Genomic DNA, 15,919 nt, shown 5'->3' on the forward strand with positions numbered 1-15,919 from the left:
TTCATAATTTTAAGGATATGCTCCCTCCATTAAAAAAATATAAAATATTTTTAACTGAATTATACCATCAATAAATTAGTTAATTATTTTTAAATTATAATTTTTATATTTATCCTTATTTAATAAAATATTTGATTAAAAAGTGAAGGGTTAAGTGATTTATTTATTAAAAAATTTTTAAAAAATTATTAATTACATATTAATAAATAAAAATGTTTTATATTTTTTAAACACGTGGAGTAACTATTATTTCTTAAATAGGTGATATATCAAGCTTTTAAATATATCAAGCTTACAAATATTGATATATAAAGCTGTGTATGTGGGTTGCAGCAGTCACTTTCATCCCTAGTTAATTGCGTTTGCGTTCTCATGTATCACTTTCACCCTCGAAACTCACCCGAAGAAAAATAAAAATAAAAAAGAAAGTAAGTGAGAAAGTTTCTGAATGTGACTCCAATTTAATTTTCCTAGAAAAACTTTGACCAGGAATTCGAAGTACTTGTGGAATAATATTTATAACAATAAAAAGCATCATAATTTAAATAGGTGAGTATTCATCCACCCAAAATAAGAATTATGAGTCGCATTTTATGACTTGTGATTAGTGTCACATTTTACTATAACTTTTATATTCAATATTAATATTATATGTTTGGTTAAATTGCACAAATACTTGATAGAAAAATTGACAATATAAATGAAATATCAATTTTCTTTACGACTTGGAATATCAACACAATTTTAAATTTTCTCTTCTCTTTTTGGCCGGATTAGATTCATTCAAGGGAGATTAAAAAAAAAACTCCGAAAATATGTAAATGATAACTAAGTACTCCAAAAGGTGGTAATTATTGCATAGTACCGTGAAATGGAAAAAAAAATTCACTTATAATTTGATATTAAGTTTTAGTTATTTATTGAAGAAAAGTTGACACCTACTAATTCTTAAGCAGTAATTATCATCCACATGTTACATTTTACTTATGAAAAAAAGTACCTGTAATTTGTATTTTGTATTCTTATGTAGTCATGGTTTTCTATATATTTCATTTTATCAAGTTTATTAATACAGTAATTATTATATTTTACAGCATTTTTTTAATCATTTGCATATTTTATGAATTTTTTTTCCATTCTCTCTTCATACAATTCAAAAGCAAAGTTTTAAATTGGACTTAAAGCTCTTAACACATGTCAATATTGACAAAGAGAACTAGCCTCATTCAAACGCTAAATATGATCTTAGTAGCCACTAATGTTGACTAGTCCATTATCTTTTGTAATCGATCAGTATCAATATAAAATATAAAATTTGCATTTTACCAAAAAAATATCAAATTTATAATAAATTATACTTTTTACAAGTTTTGAATAAAAATACAATCTCATTTTTTAGACTTCATATAATGCACGGTAGTGCATCTAGTTATGAAATTTATAAAAAATGATAAAGATTATGTTCTTGATGAATTATATATTTTACCTTAATTTATTTTTTAAAAAAATTGGTTTATTAATCTAAATACATATTTTTAAACTATAAAAATTAAATAAATTTTTTTTGGCATTTAAACTATAGTATATGATACTAACATATTGTTTCAAGAAAATATTTGTAAATTAAAAATAAAAATTTTTTGATAGTTTATTTGGTTATAATTACACATCTTCTAAAATTTATAAATTTTTATTTTTACTCATACATCCTTTAATTCCTTTTCTTCCTAGAAAAAAGCTACACTAGCCTCCTGATTTGAATTCTCTTTCCTTTAATTCCAGACCCTTTGAATTAGATTATTGTTCTAATATTTTTGGAATAAAAAGAAGTACCCCATAATACTTGCTTTCTTTTTTAACCATAAAAACAAACTTCCTCTGTGTCTATCCCATATATGTTAAGTGTCGTTTTAGCCCCCCAAAAAAAAACAAAGAAAGAAAAAATTGTCCCATTTTATAGTTCGGATGCACAATTAAATACTTTTTTTCAAAGTCTAGTCTCAACAAATAATTTATATATGGTTGTTATAAATTAAGAAACAATATATGGAAAATTTTAAAAAAATTTATCCCACATGAAGTTAGTTATTATATATGTTTCTTAATCCTTATGCCAAAATCTAAAACAATTATTGATGAGACAAATAGAGCATTGCATAAATTGAAAATAGAGATGGCATAACAGAAAATATACATTAAAATTTTTTTGGGGAAATAAATAGACGTCATTTTGGGGGGGGGGGTTTAAACTTCAATTACTTGTCAAATTAGTTATTAACTCCACCGCAAATGTAATGACTTCCATTATCCAAGATTTGCATGTAACACATTTATTAAATTTATTTTGTTACAGAAAAATATTAAATTTATAATATTAATGGAAAAATTAGGAAAAACTCATTATATTGCTTATAGTCTTGAAATTAAATGATATTATTTATGACTTAAAAACAGTAGTATTTATTAATTATTTTATTTTATATTGATGTTAATAATTGAAATGTATTGATGGGTTTTGGTTACTTGATAAGTTAATTAGTGCTAGCCTTTTGGTTGGAGGGGAATGGAGGAAATGAGAGATTTTAACAAGTTCAGTTTTATAAACATATAAAAATGGAGTTAAAAGATTTTAATTTATTTTCTCCACTCTTTAATTCGCATATTTTCTTTATTAAAATTTTATAATCTCACTTATCTATTTTTTAGAAATTAAATTCACCAGACTATATCCTTCCCTCCAACCAAACGATAAGTCAAAGTTGAAACCTATCATTTCTTCTTTCTCCCCTTTCACTTTCTTAGTAAGAAAACTTCTTATCAAAGTTATCATCAACAACAATAAATCGTAATCTGACAAAGACCTCTTCTAACAAGTAAAAATTAGAATGAAAAATATGATACACAAATAATATTAGCACTTTCAACCAAACACGCACAAGGTTGCCAAATGCATATAGGACTTTTCTCAGTACACCATAGAAGTCAAGGTTTGAAGAAGCCAAGTCCTCTCTCGTAACTTTCTGTGCTCCTCACAAGTCACAAGTCAGTCACACCACCAGATCTCAGAGACACCTCCAGTCCAGGATTTACACTGATTCATCCATGGCTTAATAAACATAAAAACATAAGTTACAACAATTTAGCTAGGTTGCTTCCAAGCCAAGAAACTTCATAGAACAGCCTCGGATAAGTGGTATATTAAGAAAAAATATGCTAAACAAGAGGATCATCGTCCTTATCCTGAGGATTGTTGAGAGCCAAAATATGCTTCTTGAATGAAGTTGCAGCTTCTTCCCTTTTTTCCAACTGTCCCAGCTTGTCATACACCATGGCCATCAAATAGAAGGCTTCAGCTGCCATTTCATGATACTGTATAGACCACACAAGATGTTATTATTATTTTGACAGTTAATTCAAGAACAACAAGCAAGATAATCTATGGGCCATGCATAGACCCTATAGGCCTAGTAAAACTGACCCAGCTTGACCATATTGGGTTTGGTCGTGTTGGGCCAACAAAAAGGCAAGAAAAAAAAAAGTCAAAAATTGGATTTAAATACTAGGTTGATTCGGGTTTTGGGCTGAAACAATTCATTCCAGGCCAAGTCAATCCTTGGCCTAGTCCCAGCCTATACAAATTGTACACACTCCTAATACATATATAACAACTGTTCCTCCACATACATATCACGCTTATGCAGAAGAACCTCACAGTACAAACCTAAATTTTCAAGGAAGCACCATCTCACTAAGGAGCAATTATTACAGTAGAGACTATAAAATGACAGTTAAGCCAGCAATCCCAAGTGTTAAACAAGGGATTTTATGTCATTCCTTTCCACCTTTTTCATACATGGACATGACGAAAAACCCTTGTTTGAATACTTCGGATGACAAGTTGGGTATGTTTCTCACTAATTTAGCCTCTTTCAACTTACATGAACAGATGATAGTGTTTTGAATGAAAAAATAACTGGAGAGATTATATCGCACAAAGCTATAAGTCTAAAAAGACTGCCAATACTTTTCAAGTTGAGACAAATTGCACATCTCCCTGAATCAAAGCGGGTTATTTGCACCCGCCTAAAAAAAAAGGATTCTATGCATTTTAACCTTTGGATTCCAACAAGTGCTTGAATAGTTAAGATGAGAGGTGCTTGGACAAAATGTACGTTGAATGTATCAAGTTTACTTATTACGGAATTTAACAAGGACTGAGGAACATTCAATATCACACCAGTTTACATCTAGTGCGTGTGAGACATTAAAACGGCCTGGTCTCTCTGTGTTTATCCATCAATAGTCAATTCATCGTGAATGTAATGCATACTTTTTATTTAACTTTTGTTACAATTTCATCATAACAGTCTATTTTGCTCAACATACAACAAGTAGCTTTGGATTCCATCTATATAAAAACTTAGCATCATATGCAAGGTGGGATATACCGCCTATCATTGCATGCAAGAGTCACCTTTGACGACAAAAGAGACTGACTTTAATTGAAATGGAAAAATTTAACAGTTTAACATAATTTAAAAAAGGAAAAGTTTGCTTACCTCTAAAAGTTGGAGCTCATCTGATGCTTGTCTTAAAGAGTCTATTACAACTTCATAATTTTCAGAGACTGAAAAAGATAAAGCAGCAAGTGAGATTTAGTGATTTACATAAAGCTCCAGTATGATGAGGCGAGGTCTTAATCCAAACATCCAAGTTACAACTCCTTGAAAAAGAAAGGTGGTGGATGGATGAAAACCAAACAGGAAAAACAATTCATGATCACATTATGCCATCATGATGTTCAGGCCAGAAAAGAAGGACTCAAACCCAAGGTAATGCCACGATGTAGCATTTCTCAGCAAATGTATGACGTGCCATTACCCAAGGAAAAAAAAAATTACGTCAGTGATAACATTGCATGCCATAGATAAAAGTAACAGATCTGTAGCCTATTTCCCTTCCCAAAGATTTCAAATGTAAAAAGCTCAGTCCTACACAAGTTCTTCAAACACAATCATCATCCTTAAATTGTCAGTACTTTTTTGCTGCCTAAGCATCCATTGACCAAAAGCCACAAAGATTGAACCATAACAACGTTTATGGAGACTGGCCCATATCAGTTTCAGCATGAAACCTATCTTGTAAACCACTTAACATTGTTTTCTTCCACCACCCACCTTTCAATTAGGATAATCTCGTTTATAGAATTTCAAAAACAACACAAATGTTCATGTCAAAAAGGAAGTTTGTAAAACACGTATAAACATAGGTGTGAACCAGCAGACAGCATACTTGACATGAAAATTACAAAATACAGAGTTTATATCTTTAACATACCCTTGAAGTTTGGGTCAGAGAGATAGCATTTTGCTTCAACAATATATGCACGAGAACGGAGCTCCAGACCACCATGACCCAGAATCATAGGGAAGGCCCCATGGATAAGGTTCAGAGCCCTTGTTGCATGGCTTGATCCCAGAGAAAGCCACAACTCAGCAAGAGTAAGAGTGGTTGAGGCTTTGAGCAGATCCAAATTAAATGACTGGCAGAATGAGAGGCTTGCCAACGCATATGGAAGGCCTAGAACTGCATTCCCTGATTTCTGGCAAGACAAATAAATGATAGTTTTCATTTACTTTGATTAAAAAATTAAATTCAAGTTTACAGGCGTAGTTGGTTGCTGATTACAGACAACTTCCCTTTTCTACACATGTGGAAATGGACAGACGAATTGGAGAGGGATTGTCATCACAAGTTAAAACTCAAACAACTTGCATGTAAATAACATGAAAATAGCTTGATAAAGTATCCAAACTAAGATGAACTGCCAAGCATGTCAGACAATGCATGTTACCTTATGAATTTCAGCAAGCAAAAGGAGAACAGAAGCATTCTCAACTTGCAGATTGTACTTGTAGCACATGCAAAAGAGGGAGTGTGCTACAGTGGCTGCCTGGAAAAAAAACACACACACAAACATGAAGATATAAGCAAGTCTTCATGTATAAATTAAGCGTAAATAGCTGGCTATGCTGTAAAGATCATCATAGAACATTCAAAGGTGGAAAGTCAAAATTTGACATTTACTAGAATTCAGTGAGATAAAAATTATGGTGCTTTAACTTTCCATAACTCTTGAGAGGGAGTAACAATTAAATATGAACTATACATGCATGAACCAAAGCTTTGAATAAAAAATCAGCAATTGTCTGTGTATGTGTGTGTAAAGATGATTATTAGAATGTGAGAAAAATAAACCTCTCTAAATCGATTTGCTGCAAGCAATGTGAGAGCATGGCGGAGGCCTGCTTCTGTCTTCAGCTTCATGTCTACTCCAGTTACTGGTGATGCCAGAACTCCAAGCTCATCACATGCTTGTTGAGCTAGCTTTAACTGTCCTCTACATGATGTTCAATAAGTCATTAATCTGACGACATGACAGCTGCCAGCAGAGATCAAGATACTGAAAGCAAATGTCACTGGCCACTTACCGATGTAAAGCACGGTCATGAAGTAACTGCAACTTGAGCAATAAGATTTGTGATTTTGAGACAGATAGAAACTTCTCTTCCGCTATTTTAAGGGCAGAAAAGGCCTCTAGAAAAGAGAAGAGGGAAAAAATTAACAAGGATAAAATGGAGGATGTGTATGATTGGAGGGAGGGGACTTCTCTTTTGATTTCTACATCCATGCAGAAGAGAGCAGAGACCATTTATTCTATCTACAATTAAGAAAGCCAATTTGAAGATCTTTAATCATCATCATGTTCAATTTCCTATATTGTTATAACTCATCTAAAAGCTATACAACTACCATGGTGACTAACAATCTAATTAGAAAGGTGGAACATTGGGAAAAAAAGTACAGCCAGAAAAAAATATATATAATGAGGAGTGTAATCAATTTTAAGCAGCCGGCCAAACCTCTGTATCCTTTAAAGACTGCCAAATGTTGAATGAGCTTTACATATGCTAATGCTGCATCTGATGAGCTGGAACAAGCAAGAACCAGTCACGTGAAAAATGGAGGAACAAGGGGGAAAAAAAACAACAGAACAAAGGTAGTACAGATTTGGCAAAATTAAAATGGCATAACTGAGATACTTTGGCATCAAAACTACCTTGATGCATCAGCAAAGCAAGTTGCATGCACCAGCGTGTTCATGTGCGAGAGTGGAGCGCTAATGATAAAAAACAATCAGATTATGAGAAAGCCATAACAGAAAGTTTTTCAAGAATTATGTTCTATCAAAATGTAATTTCCTTCAAAAATAATTAAATCAGCCTTAAGTAATTTAATTACCCCTACAATGCATAACACTTTTACCTGCCATATAATTCCCACGCAGTTGCACGAAGAAGATAAGATGAACCCAACAATTGCAATACAGATCCAGGAACAGATGTGGGTTGTGCACAGAACTGAAAAATGTTAGAACTATCACCAGATCCATTCTCCTTTGACAAAACAGGAGAACCCATTGGCTTTTGTAAATTTTTTAGCCATGCTGTACTAAAAGCACCATCAACTGTCATTGAAGAACTCTCTGAGCTAAAGTCACTAATCAGGTGAGAACTTAATCTGATTTCCTGCCAACCACGAGACAACAAAATGAATTAACTAAGACTTCATGATGCATGTGCCAAAATAGCCACTGACCAAAACACAATCAGAAAGAATGCTCCTACCTTGCATACATTTACCGGGGATGTTCTAAGCTTCATGAAAGCTTTTGGACCAAATGACAATAAGGGCCTCTGTACATGCTGCAGTGCGAAATATAAAGAAGCATCAGAAACAATTGGAGTTTCAATTTCCACTTACATGATTCAAGATGCAAAGAAATTTAAATTGGTTATTGTTTTTTACAATTTTCAGGTAGATATAGCAACAGGAATAAAAAGTATTTTATGTAAAGAAAATTTCATTACTGTTAAATCAAACTTGGCCATTGCTAGATGATTGGAAGCCACCAAGCGTTTTAACTTCAAACTTTCTGCTCTCTTCAAAGAACCTCTCAAGAGCACGAACAATTGTTGTTGAACCGAGAGTGTAGTGCCTATACTTGTCAAAGGTGAGTAGGACAATCCTAGCATCTTAGATGTACTTGAGATGCCATTTTCAAACAGCAAGTTTGAGATAGCTGCTAAGGTGTATGCAAGACAGGTATCATTACTTTGCTGCATAACAAGAAGTGTTAGTTTTTTCTGCAAAAAATATAGTTATAATTAATATATATATTGTGATAACCCAAAAAGAAGGAAAATGAAAATTAGAATTAAATTTAATTTTTTAAAGGTAAAAGAAAAAAAATCAGACTGTTTTTCAAATTTTAAATTCAATAACATCAAGGAATTGTTTATATATATATATATATATATAATATCATGTGTAATCTAAAGGTGATGGGCTTAAGTAATTTTCCAGAGCCCATAGGTTAAATCTCCCAACTAGCATGCACTGAAAATACTGATTAAATATATAATAACTAATAGCCAAGGAATCAGCCAACAAATACTTCAATGAATATTCTATATGTCTATATATAGCTAAAAGTCAAGGAATCAGTCAAAAAGTATTTAAAATTTTAAATTAATACTAATCAATGCTATGAAAACAAGATGTGACGTAAACACCAGCAACTAAAGCAGGGAATCAAATTATCATGAAAGAGCCGAGTTTCTGAACATGCATCCCCTGGATGCCGAGAAAACAATCTAATAAGTATGTTCCATCTCTCTCGTTCTATCTACAAAGTTACAAATTACCCAGTATCTTGCTTCAAAGACCAGGTCAAGATTCAAAACGAAATTGGTTGCCTGTTGTTTGATTCATTTTTTACTAGGCAGGTTTCAATCGAATATAACGATAGATAATTAGGGGCCTAGAGACAATACAAGCAGGAAGGACATTAGCAATTAACAAGTATAATAAATATATTAAAATCACCCTTGTCATAACTCTGTATTTATGTTGAGACATAACCAAAATCAATTCTAACCATCCTGTCTAATTATTTACAAAAGGACCCATGTAACCAAAGTAAAAGAACCTTGAATAAAGGACAAGGATGCTATCAAGTCCTATAAGGCAAGCATTAGCTGTCATCTCATAGTTGGGGTCAAGTGCTGAAAATTACAAGTTGAAAATGTTAAACGGGAAAAACATGTTTCTTATAATTACCTGCTGAGAAACACGAACTGCTTCAGTCAGAACCTAAGCACAACATAATCAAGAAAAATCAGTATTGCATAAAGAAGTAATAACAGTACAACTAAAAGGATCTGGCTTAAAATTTAGCCTGTAAGGAGTATATTTGAACATTTTACCTCCAAAGCTAGTTTTGGATGCCCAAAATGGAAATGCATCATCCCCAAACATAATAAAGCAATTTCATATCTTCCAAAGGTATTACTACTAGCCGGAGGAACAAAATCAAATCCTTCAGTCCCTGCACTTTTGTCCCACAGATCACAAATAAGTTCAACATGTACATATCATCTTTCACCAATTTTTCATTGTTATTAATTCTCTCAATAGAATTGGGGGTAAATGGAGCCAGAGTAGTCTGATTTCAACAAGATGTAAAATTCAAGGCAAACCAAGATAAACAAAATCTTTACAATTTCAATTGTAAAGATTCTAAGATTTGGAAATTATCAGATATCAATGAATATGAGTTTGGAGCTTAATAAGTCTAAGCATGAACATTTAAGCAAATAAAAACCCATAGTGCACTCCTGGTATATGGCAAAAATGTGGTAGACCACCCTAAGAAACTCAACTTTTTTCAGCAAGGTCAATATCTTTCATTCAATAGATACTTTATTTGACTTTCTCTTCAGCAACTTGTGATGAAAAACTCAGTGACCATGTATTTATTCATGTGTTTACAGTAAATTATTAGGCATCATAAGCTGTTTAGCAGGAACATGCTTGACTAGTTGAATTTTGGGCTATATTTCATTGAATAAACACATTCAGCAAAGGATGTTTAGTAGGGAAATTATTTTATAATTCACACAAAATATATTACAACAACAACAACAAGCCTTTATCCCACTAGGTGGGATCGGCTACATGGATTGCAAGACGCCATTGTGCTCTATCATTTATTAAGCTTTTAGGAATATTATTAATTAAGAGATCGCGTTCAACAACTTCCAAGAATGTTCTCTTAGGCCTTCCTCTACCTCTCTTAATCGGACTCAAAGTTATATGTTCCACACTTCTCACTGGTGCCTCCCTTGGTCTTCTTTGTACATGCCCAAACCATCTCAACCGATTTTCTACCATTTTTTCCTCAATAGGTGCCACCCTCACTTTTTCGCGTACGTGCTCATTTCGAATTTTATCTTTACGTGTATGTCCGCACATCCATCGTAACATTCTCATCTCTGCTACTCCAACTTTATGCTCTTGTTGTCCCGTTAGAGCCCAGCATTCACTACTATATAACATTGCCGGTCTGATAGCAGTGCGATAAAACTTTCCTTTAAGTTTATTAGGCACCTTACGGTCGCAAATAACTCCTTTAGCTTTTCTCCAATTAAACCACCCAGCTTGAATTCTATGTGAAATATCTCCACTGATTTCGCCATCATTTTGAATAATGGCTCCCAAATATCTAAACTTTTCCACTTGAGGTATAATTTGATCTCCAAATTTCACTTCCAAATTATTGTCGAATATTCCTTTATCAAATTTACAATATAAATATTCCGTCTTACTTCTACTCAGACGAAAACCTTTCGACTCCAATGTCCTCCTCCATAACTCAAGTTTGCAATTAACCTCTTCTCTTGTCTCTGCTATAAGAACTATATCATCCGCGAAGAGCATACATTTCGGGATTTCCTCTTGAATATGTTCCGTCAAAACATTTAAAATCAAGTTGAACAAATAAGGACTCAGAGATGATCCCTGATGTAGTCCAATCTTTATAAGAAAATCCTTTGTTTGACAACTAGGCGTTCTTATACTAGTTTTTACCCCCTCATACATATCTTGTATGGCTTTATTGGAAATATATTGAATAACTTTTTTCATTTTTTGAAAAACTTTTGAGGAGTTGGAGAATATGGCTTTATTGGAAATGAAGCGTTGATAAATAAGGTAGAATGCAGGCAGGATGGAAACAGCCAAAGGCAATTGCAACAGAAAAGTGTTGGGATCATGCTCACAATGTTATTAGCCAGCTGCTGTGATTGATGTAGCAATTTATTACCGATGAAGATGAGGCAAAACATAACAATTTTTTTTTTTTGGCAAACAGCATATAACAACACAATAATCATGAAATGACCAAGCTATAAAACATCAGTCAATTTCTTCCAGGGGCAAGTCAACACTTCACCTATTTTTTTTCATCCACTGCAATTTGGTTTCTACAATTAAACATGTGAAAAATTTATTGCATACAAAGTGTTCCCCAACACATTGAAAATTGAGTCATATCCAACCTTAAGTTGTATTCTATCTTCACATTAAAGTTTCCTTTAAGAATTACATGTTGCAACATTTGGGACAAAGCAAAGCTTCTTCTTGTAAAAGTGAAAATAGTTCATTTATACTTGGGAAGGTGGAAGCATTGCATCAAGTCCTCCACCACTCCCAGGACAAGTTGCAATAGGATTAAGCAAGTTCCCTAAGAAGTGGTGCTCAACTGTAAGAGATGGGAATATGCAAAATATTGATGCTTTCTTTCCACTTGTCTTGTATGTGATCAATCATCTAATGATTAAATAACAACCAGACACAGTCAAATACCTCAAAAGATGGGATAAACAAACTAACTTTTAAATTACCTATAATCAAAATAGCAATGAAGATTCTCCAAAGCAGCAATATAATCATCATGGGAAAGACTGTTCAAATAGCGCAAGAAGTGAACCTGTATTGAATGATTGAAACAAAAGATAATTTAGGGAAAGGAAAAAAAGACTTGTAGAATGAATATAGTTAATCAATTGAACATGCCCTATGTAGTTCAGGTGCCATCTTCTGTAGCTGCAGGAGGATAATTTCGAACCCATTCAAAGAGACAGAGCTACCATCCCTGCAACAGGACAATAATATAACCCGCAGTTAATAGACATGTGCTCTAAGATAAGCTTATGAACCAATAGATGAAGTAAAGTTCCAGATCTGTAAGATGCATACTTTTCAATGGTATCAGCTTGCTCTTGTAAGTATCCTTGTACTTGCCAGTTTGTTCGCAGAAATATCCCGCTGCTGAGATCAATATCTGGTAGCATGTTACTTGTAGTTGTAGGATCTCCATAAGAACCAGCTTCTCTTCCTTTCTCACTATGTTTGGACACCATATCAGCAGGGACATCAATATCTGCATGTGAGCTCAAAACATCATTATCAATTTTATGGAGCAGAAAAGCACCAGACATTAATACAATTCCAGTTACACTGATGTGTTAAATAGGGATCTGAAAGTGAAGGCACAAGGCAAGCAACCCAAAAGAGAAGTCAGACTGAATTTCCTTAGATGATAAAATTCTAGTATCCTATACCAAAGGAGGAACCATAGAAGGTTTCATTGACCACCAGAGTCTTACAGATGTTGACAACATCAAGTTGCCAACTGCCAAGTCAAACCTTTATTTAGCATGAGCCTAAGGATTTGACACAATTTTGACCTTATATTAAGTATCTAAGTCAGTAGCATGGTCAAAGGTTACAGAATCAAGAAATTGATTTTGCAGAAATAACATTTGAAGCAATTTGAATGGGTTAGCTTCTAAATTAGCACCATGAACATAGATCAGAGAATGAACAGAGTAATTAATTATCTTTATTAATTATTAAACTCAATCATAGATTGCTTTCTTCTAGGTTCAAAGTCCCAAGGGATTCCCAATTTAATTTTCTGAGATATTCACAATCTCATCCTACAAGTCTTAGAGCTGTCATATTTCTTAAACAAAAGGGCAATAATATAAAACATCAACAGGAGAATGAAGTCAGATGCCTGTACCATCAACTAAACCCAAAAGTGTTTTTGGTGCATGAAGATGAAATGGAATTTTTTCACTAGCCTCCTCCTTTCTTGCCTCAATTTCTTCTGAAACCTTTTCATACACAAAGTTCTCCAGGTCCATGTTCTCATATTCTGAACATGTCTCAAGATTGCTACTAGAGTCATCCAAACAAGGTTGCTCATAAGGAGAACTTGAGGGTGCTTCTTTACGATATATTTCTATGCTTGTTAAAAGATGACATACACCCTGCATATTCAAAACCAAAATAAACAAGCACAAAAGAAGAGAAGTCATTTGTAAGAAAGTTTTATTTAGGGACATCAAGGTTAAGGAGGCACAAATTATGGAAGATTAAAACTTTCTTCAAGGCAACTTGAAGTGAACATTCAAACCAACCAACCACTATTGCTTCAACCCACAGGAAGTATGAAAATATCAAACCTCAAATGATAGCAAATTGAATGCCAGTACACAACGTCGAAGAAATATCCCCAGATTACTGTTTAGGTCCAACATCACCTGATCATCCTCCACAACACCTGAATCAGGACCTGCAAGTATTCCTGAACAGAGATAAATTAAATTAAAAAGCCAAGCTATCAAATGAGCAATAATTACAGGTACACAAGTAAAATAACAACATCAAAGGAGCGAGCAGAATAAAAAAGTGTGAAGAAGGTGAAGACTGGCAACAATTATGCAAATCAACAAACCTCGCATTTCTGTAAAGAAGTTAAACAAATCATCAGGTGATAACAAAGATGATAGTCTGCTCGTCAAATGATCAATAAACCAATGATTTGAGAAGCCACCAACCACCCTCAATTGATTAATGAGTTCATCCAGTTTCGGCTCCAAGATATCATCGCAGGACTGCATTGTAACAATACTTTGAAGCAACAAGCATAGATAAAATATTTGACTGGTAAAAATTAAGGCAATTTACAATCCAACAAAGCTTTTTATTAGACACCCATTTCATTTCACTGTCTCCCAAGATAGCTCATAATGTTTAACAAACTGTTTAAACCATTAATAACAATCCTATCTTCAGTATCCCACCTTGGATATTTCAGGGTAACCAACGGAGGGGGGGATGCAGGGCCATAAGAAGCCAAAACTAACATTTTTACCAACCAAAACCTATACTTCTCCCCCCAGAGCATGAGAATTTCGGGAATTTCTTTTGTTACACTGAAACCACCCTTTAACCCCTATTAAAACTGCAGCTCAATATGTCCAAATTCAACAGCATTACCCCTTTCAACACTTTCCAATAACTCGAACTGAAGAAAAATGATTTTTTTTTAATGTACGACGTACCTTGGTGAGGGCCAACAAGAACAACCCAAGCCGGTTGTGCTGAGCAACGGAAGAGAAAGGAAAGGGGACCGATATTTGCCCTGGTGGAGCGTATATCTTGAGGATTATGCAAACTGAAACTTTGTGCGGTGTGATTGCAAACGCACCCGGCTGTTTGAAAATGCCAGCCATTATCAGTTAAAACTTCTACTATCTATTACCATATATCTCGTGCTCGCTATCTGTATGCAAAAATGTTTAGTCGATTGGACTTCGACCAATACAACTTCGTCCGGCGTTCTTTCTAGTGCTCTGGTTGGCTAAGTTCATCCGGCTCCGGCATGACCGGAACTGAGCAGTGAGGTTTTCTCTTTTGAAATTGGTAGCGAAGTAAAATGAGCTATTTGCCCAGATGCCGGGCTTTTGTTTTTGGTTTAAAGTTTCTTAATTTCTTATTTTTGCTCAGAGTAGTTTATTATCATTTCCTTGTTATTTCAATTTAATTGGGCTCAATTAAAAAATAAATAAATCAAGTGTCACATTTTTATTTTATTTTTATATGCATTAATTATAATTAGAATTGAAAATTCAGAATTACCCCCATGCAGTAATGCCTATCAATAAATATTACACAAAGAGCACAAAGTTATATCATTATCAATTTTGAGTTGCAAATAGTATGGTTATTTTTCATTAGATTTAGTTAATAAATGAAAAAATCGTACCAAGAGAATTCTACCGTGAATAAATGAGTAAATATAACCTGTGTATTTATAATAATAAATGATTAAATAGTATAAAAAATTTCTAATATATTATAGGATATTGAGATTTTTTTAAGAAAAAGTTAATCATTCGGTCCCTATAGTTTTAATCTAATTGTAACTCAATTTTTGAACTTTGACTTGTTCTAATTCAATTTCTAAAGTTTTGACTTGTAAATCAGTCCTTAAATTTTTTCTCTTACAATTTAGTTCTTGAAGTTTCAATATCTTAAATATTGATTCCTATATTTTAAAAAATAAAATTAAAAAATTAAAAATATTTTAAACTTTTAATATTTATAAATATTAAAAGGGTTTAGTAATTTAAGATATTAGTAATAAATTTTAAAATATTTTTAATCTTTATAATTTTATTTTTTAAAATATAGGAATCAATATTTAAGAGGCTAAAACTTTAAAGACTAAATTGTAAGAAATAAAGTTTAGGGACTAATTTACAATCAAGTTAAAACTTTAAAAACTGAGTTATGATTAGGTTAAAACTACAAGGACTAAATAATTAATTTTTTTTAAAATTTTCATTTTCAATTTGATAAGTATTTATCAATAAATATTTTCAAGTATTACAAATTAAAAAAATTTAAAATCTCAAGTAAATTAATATTATCATTAATACATGAGACCTTGCTAGTGAGGGATTAAGTGCAGCTCTCTCTTAGAGTTCGAAAGCATGCACTCACTTGTTGAGTTTTGAAACCTAATTTATTAAAACTTTTTTTAACACAAAAATGATCATGAATAGTTTAATATGTGTGTGTGTGAGATAAAAATCTAGGACAACTTGTATTATTTAAGTCACAAACAAAATGATTTATATTTCAGTGTAAGTTTTTTCAG

General features: G+C 32.9%; 1 protein-coding gene across 1 annotated transcript; it reads right to left on the reverse strand.

The window, feature by feature from the left end:
* Positions 1 to 2,888: 2,888 nt before the first annotated feature.
* Positions 2,889 to 14,698, reverse strand: LOC129318789 (anaphase-promoting complex subunit 5). Its single transcript, XM_054963740.1, has 20 exons — positions 14,319 to 14,698; positions 13,709 to 13,868; positions 13,437 to 13,558; positions 12,992 to 13,241; positions 12,163 to 12,346; positions 11,980 to 12,058; positions 11,808 to 11,893; positions 9,330 to 9,456; positions 9,184 to 9,216; positions 7,932 to 8,180; positions 7,689 to 7,766; positions 7,327 to 7,589; positions 7,121 to 7,180; positions 6,924 to 6,991; positions 6,492 to 6,597; positions 6,259 to 6,400; positions 5,855 to 5,953; positions 5,338 to 5,602; positions 4,560 to 4,627; positions 2,889 to 3,369 (listed from the first exon to the last, which is right to left on the reverse strand). The coding sequence occupies exons 1-20, from the start codon at positions 14,487 to 14,489 to the stop codon at positions 3,214 to 3,216; spliced, it is 2,766 nt and encodes a 921-aa protein (XP_054819715.1). The 5' UTR covers positions 14,490 to 14,698; the 3' UTR covers positions 2,889 to 3,213.
* Between the last annotated feature and the right edge of the window lie 1,221 nt (positions 14,699 to 15,919).

Source organism: Prosopis cineraria, unplaced genomic scaffold, assembly GCF_029017545.1.
Source record: "Prosopis cineraria cultivar Desert tree isolate PC_DT_omini unplaced genomic scaffold, ASM2901754v1 PC8, whole genome shotgun sequence".
NCBI classification, from domain to species: domain Eukaryota; kingdom Viridiplantae; phylum Streptophyta; class Magnoliopsida; order Fabales; family Fabaceae; genus Prosopis; species Prosopis cineraria.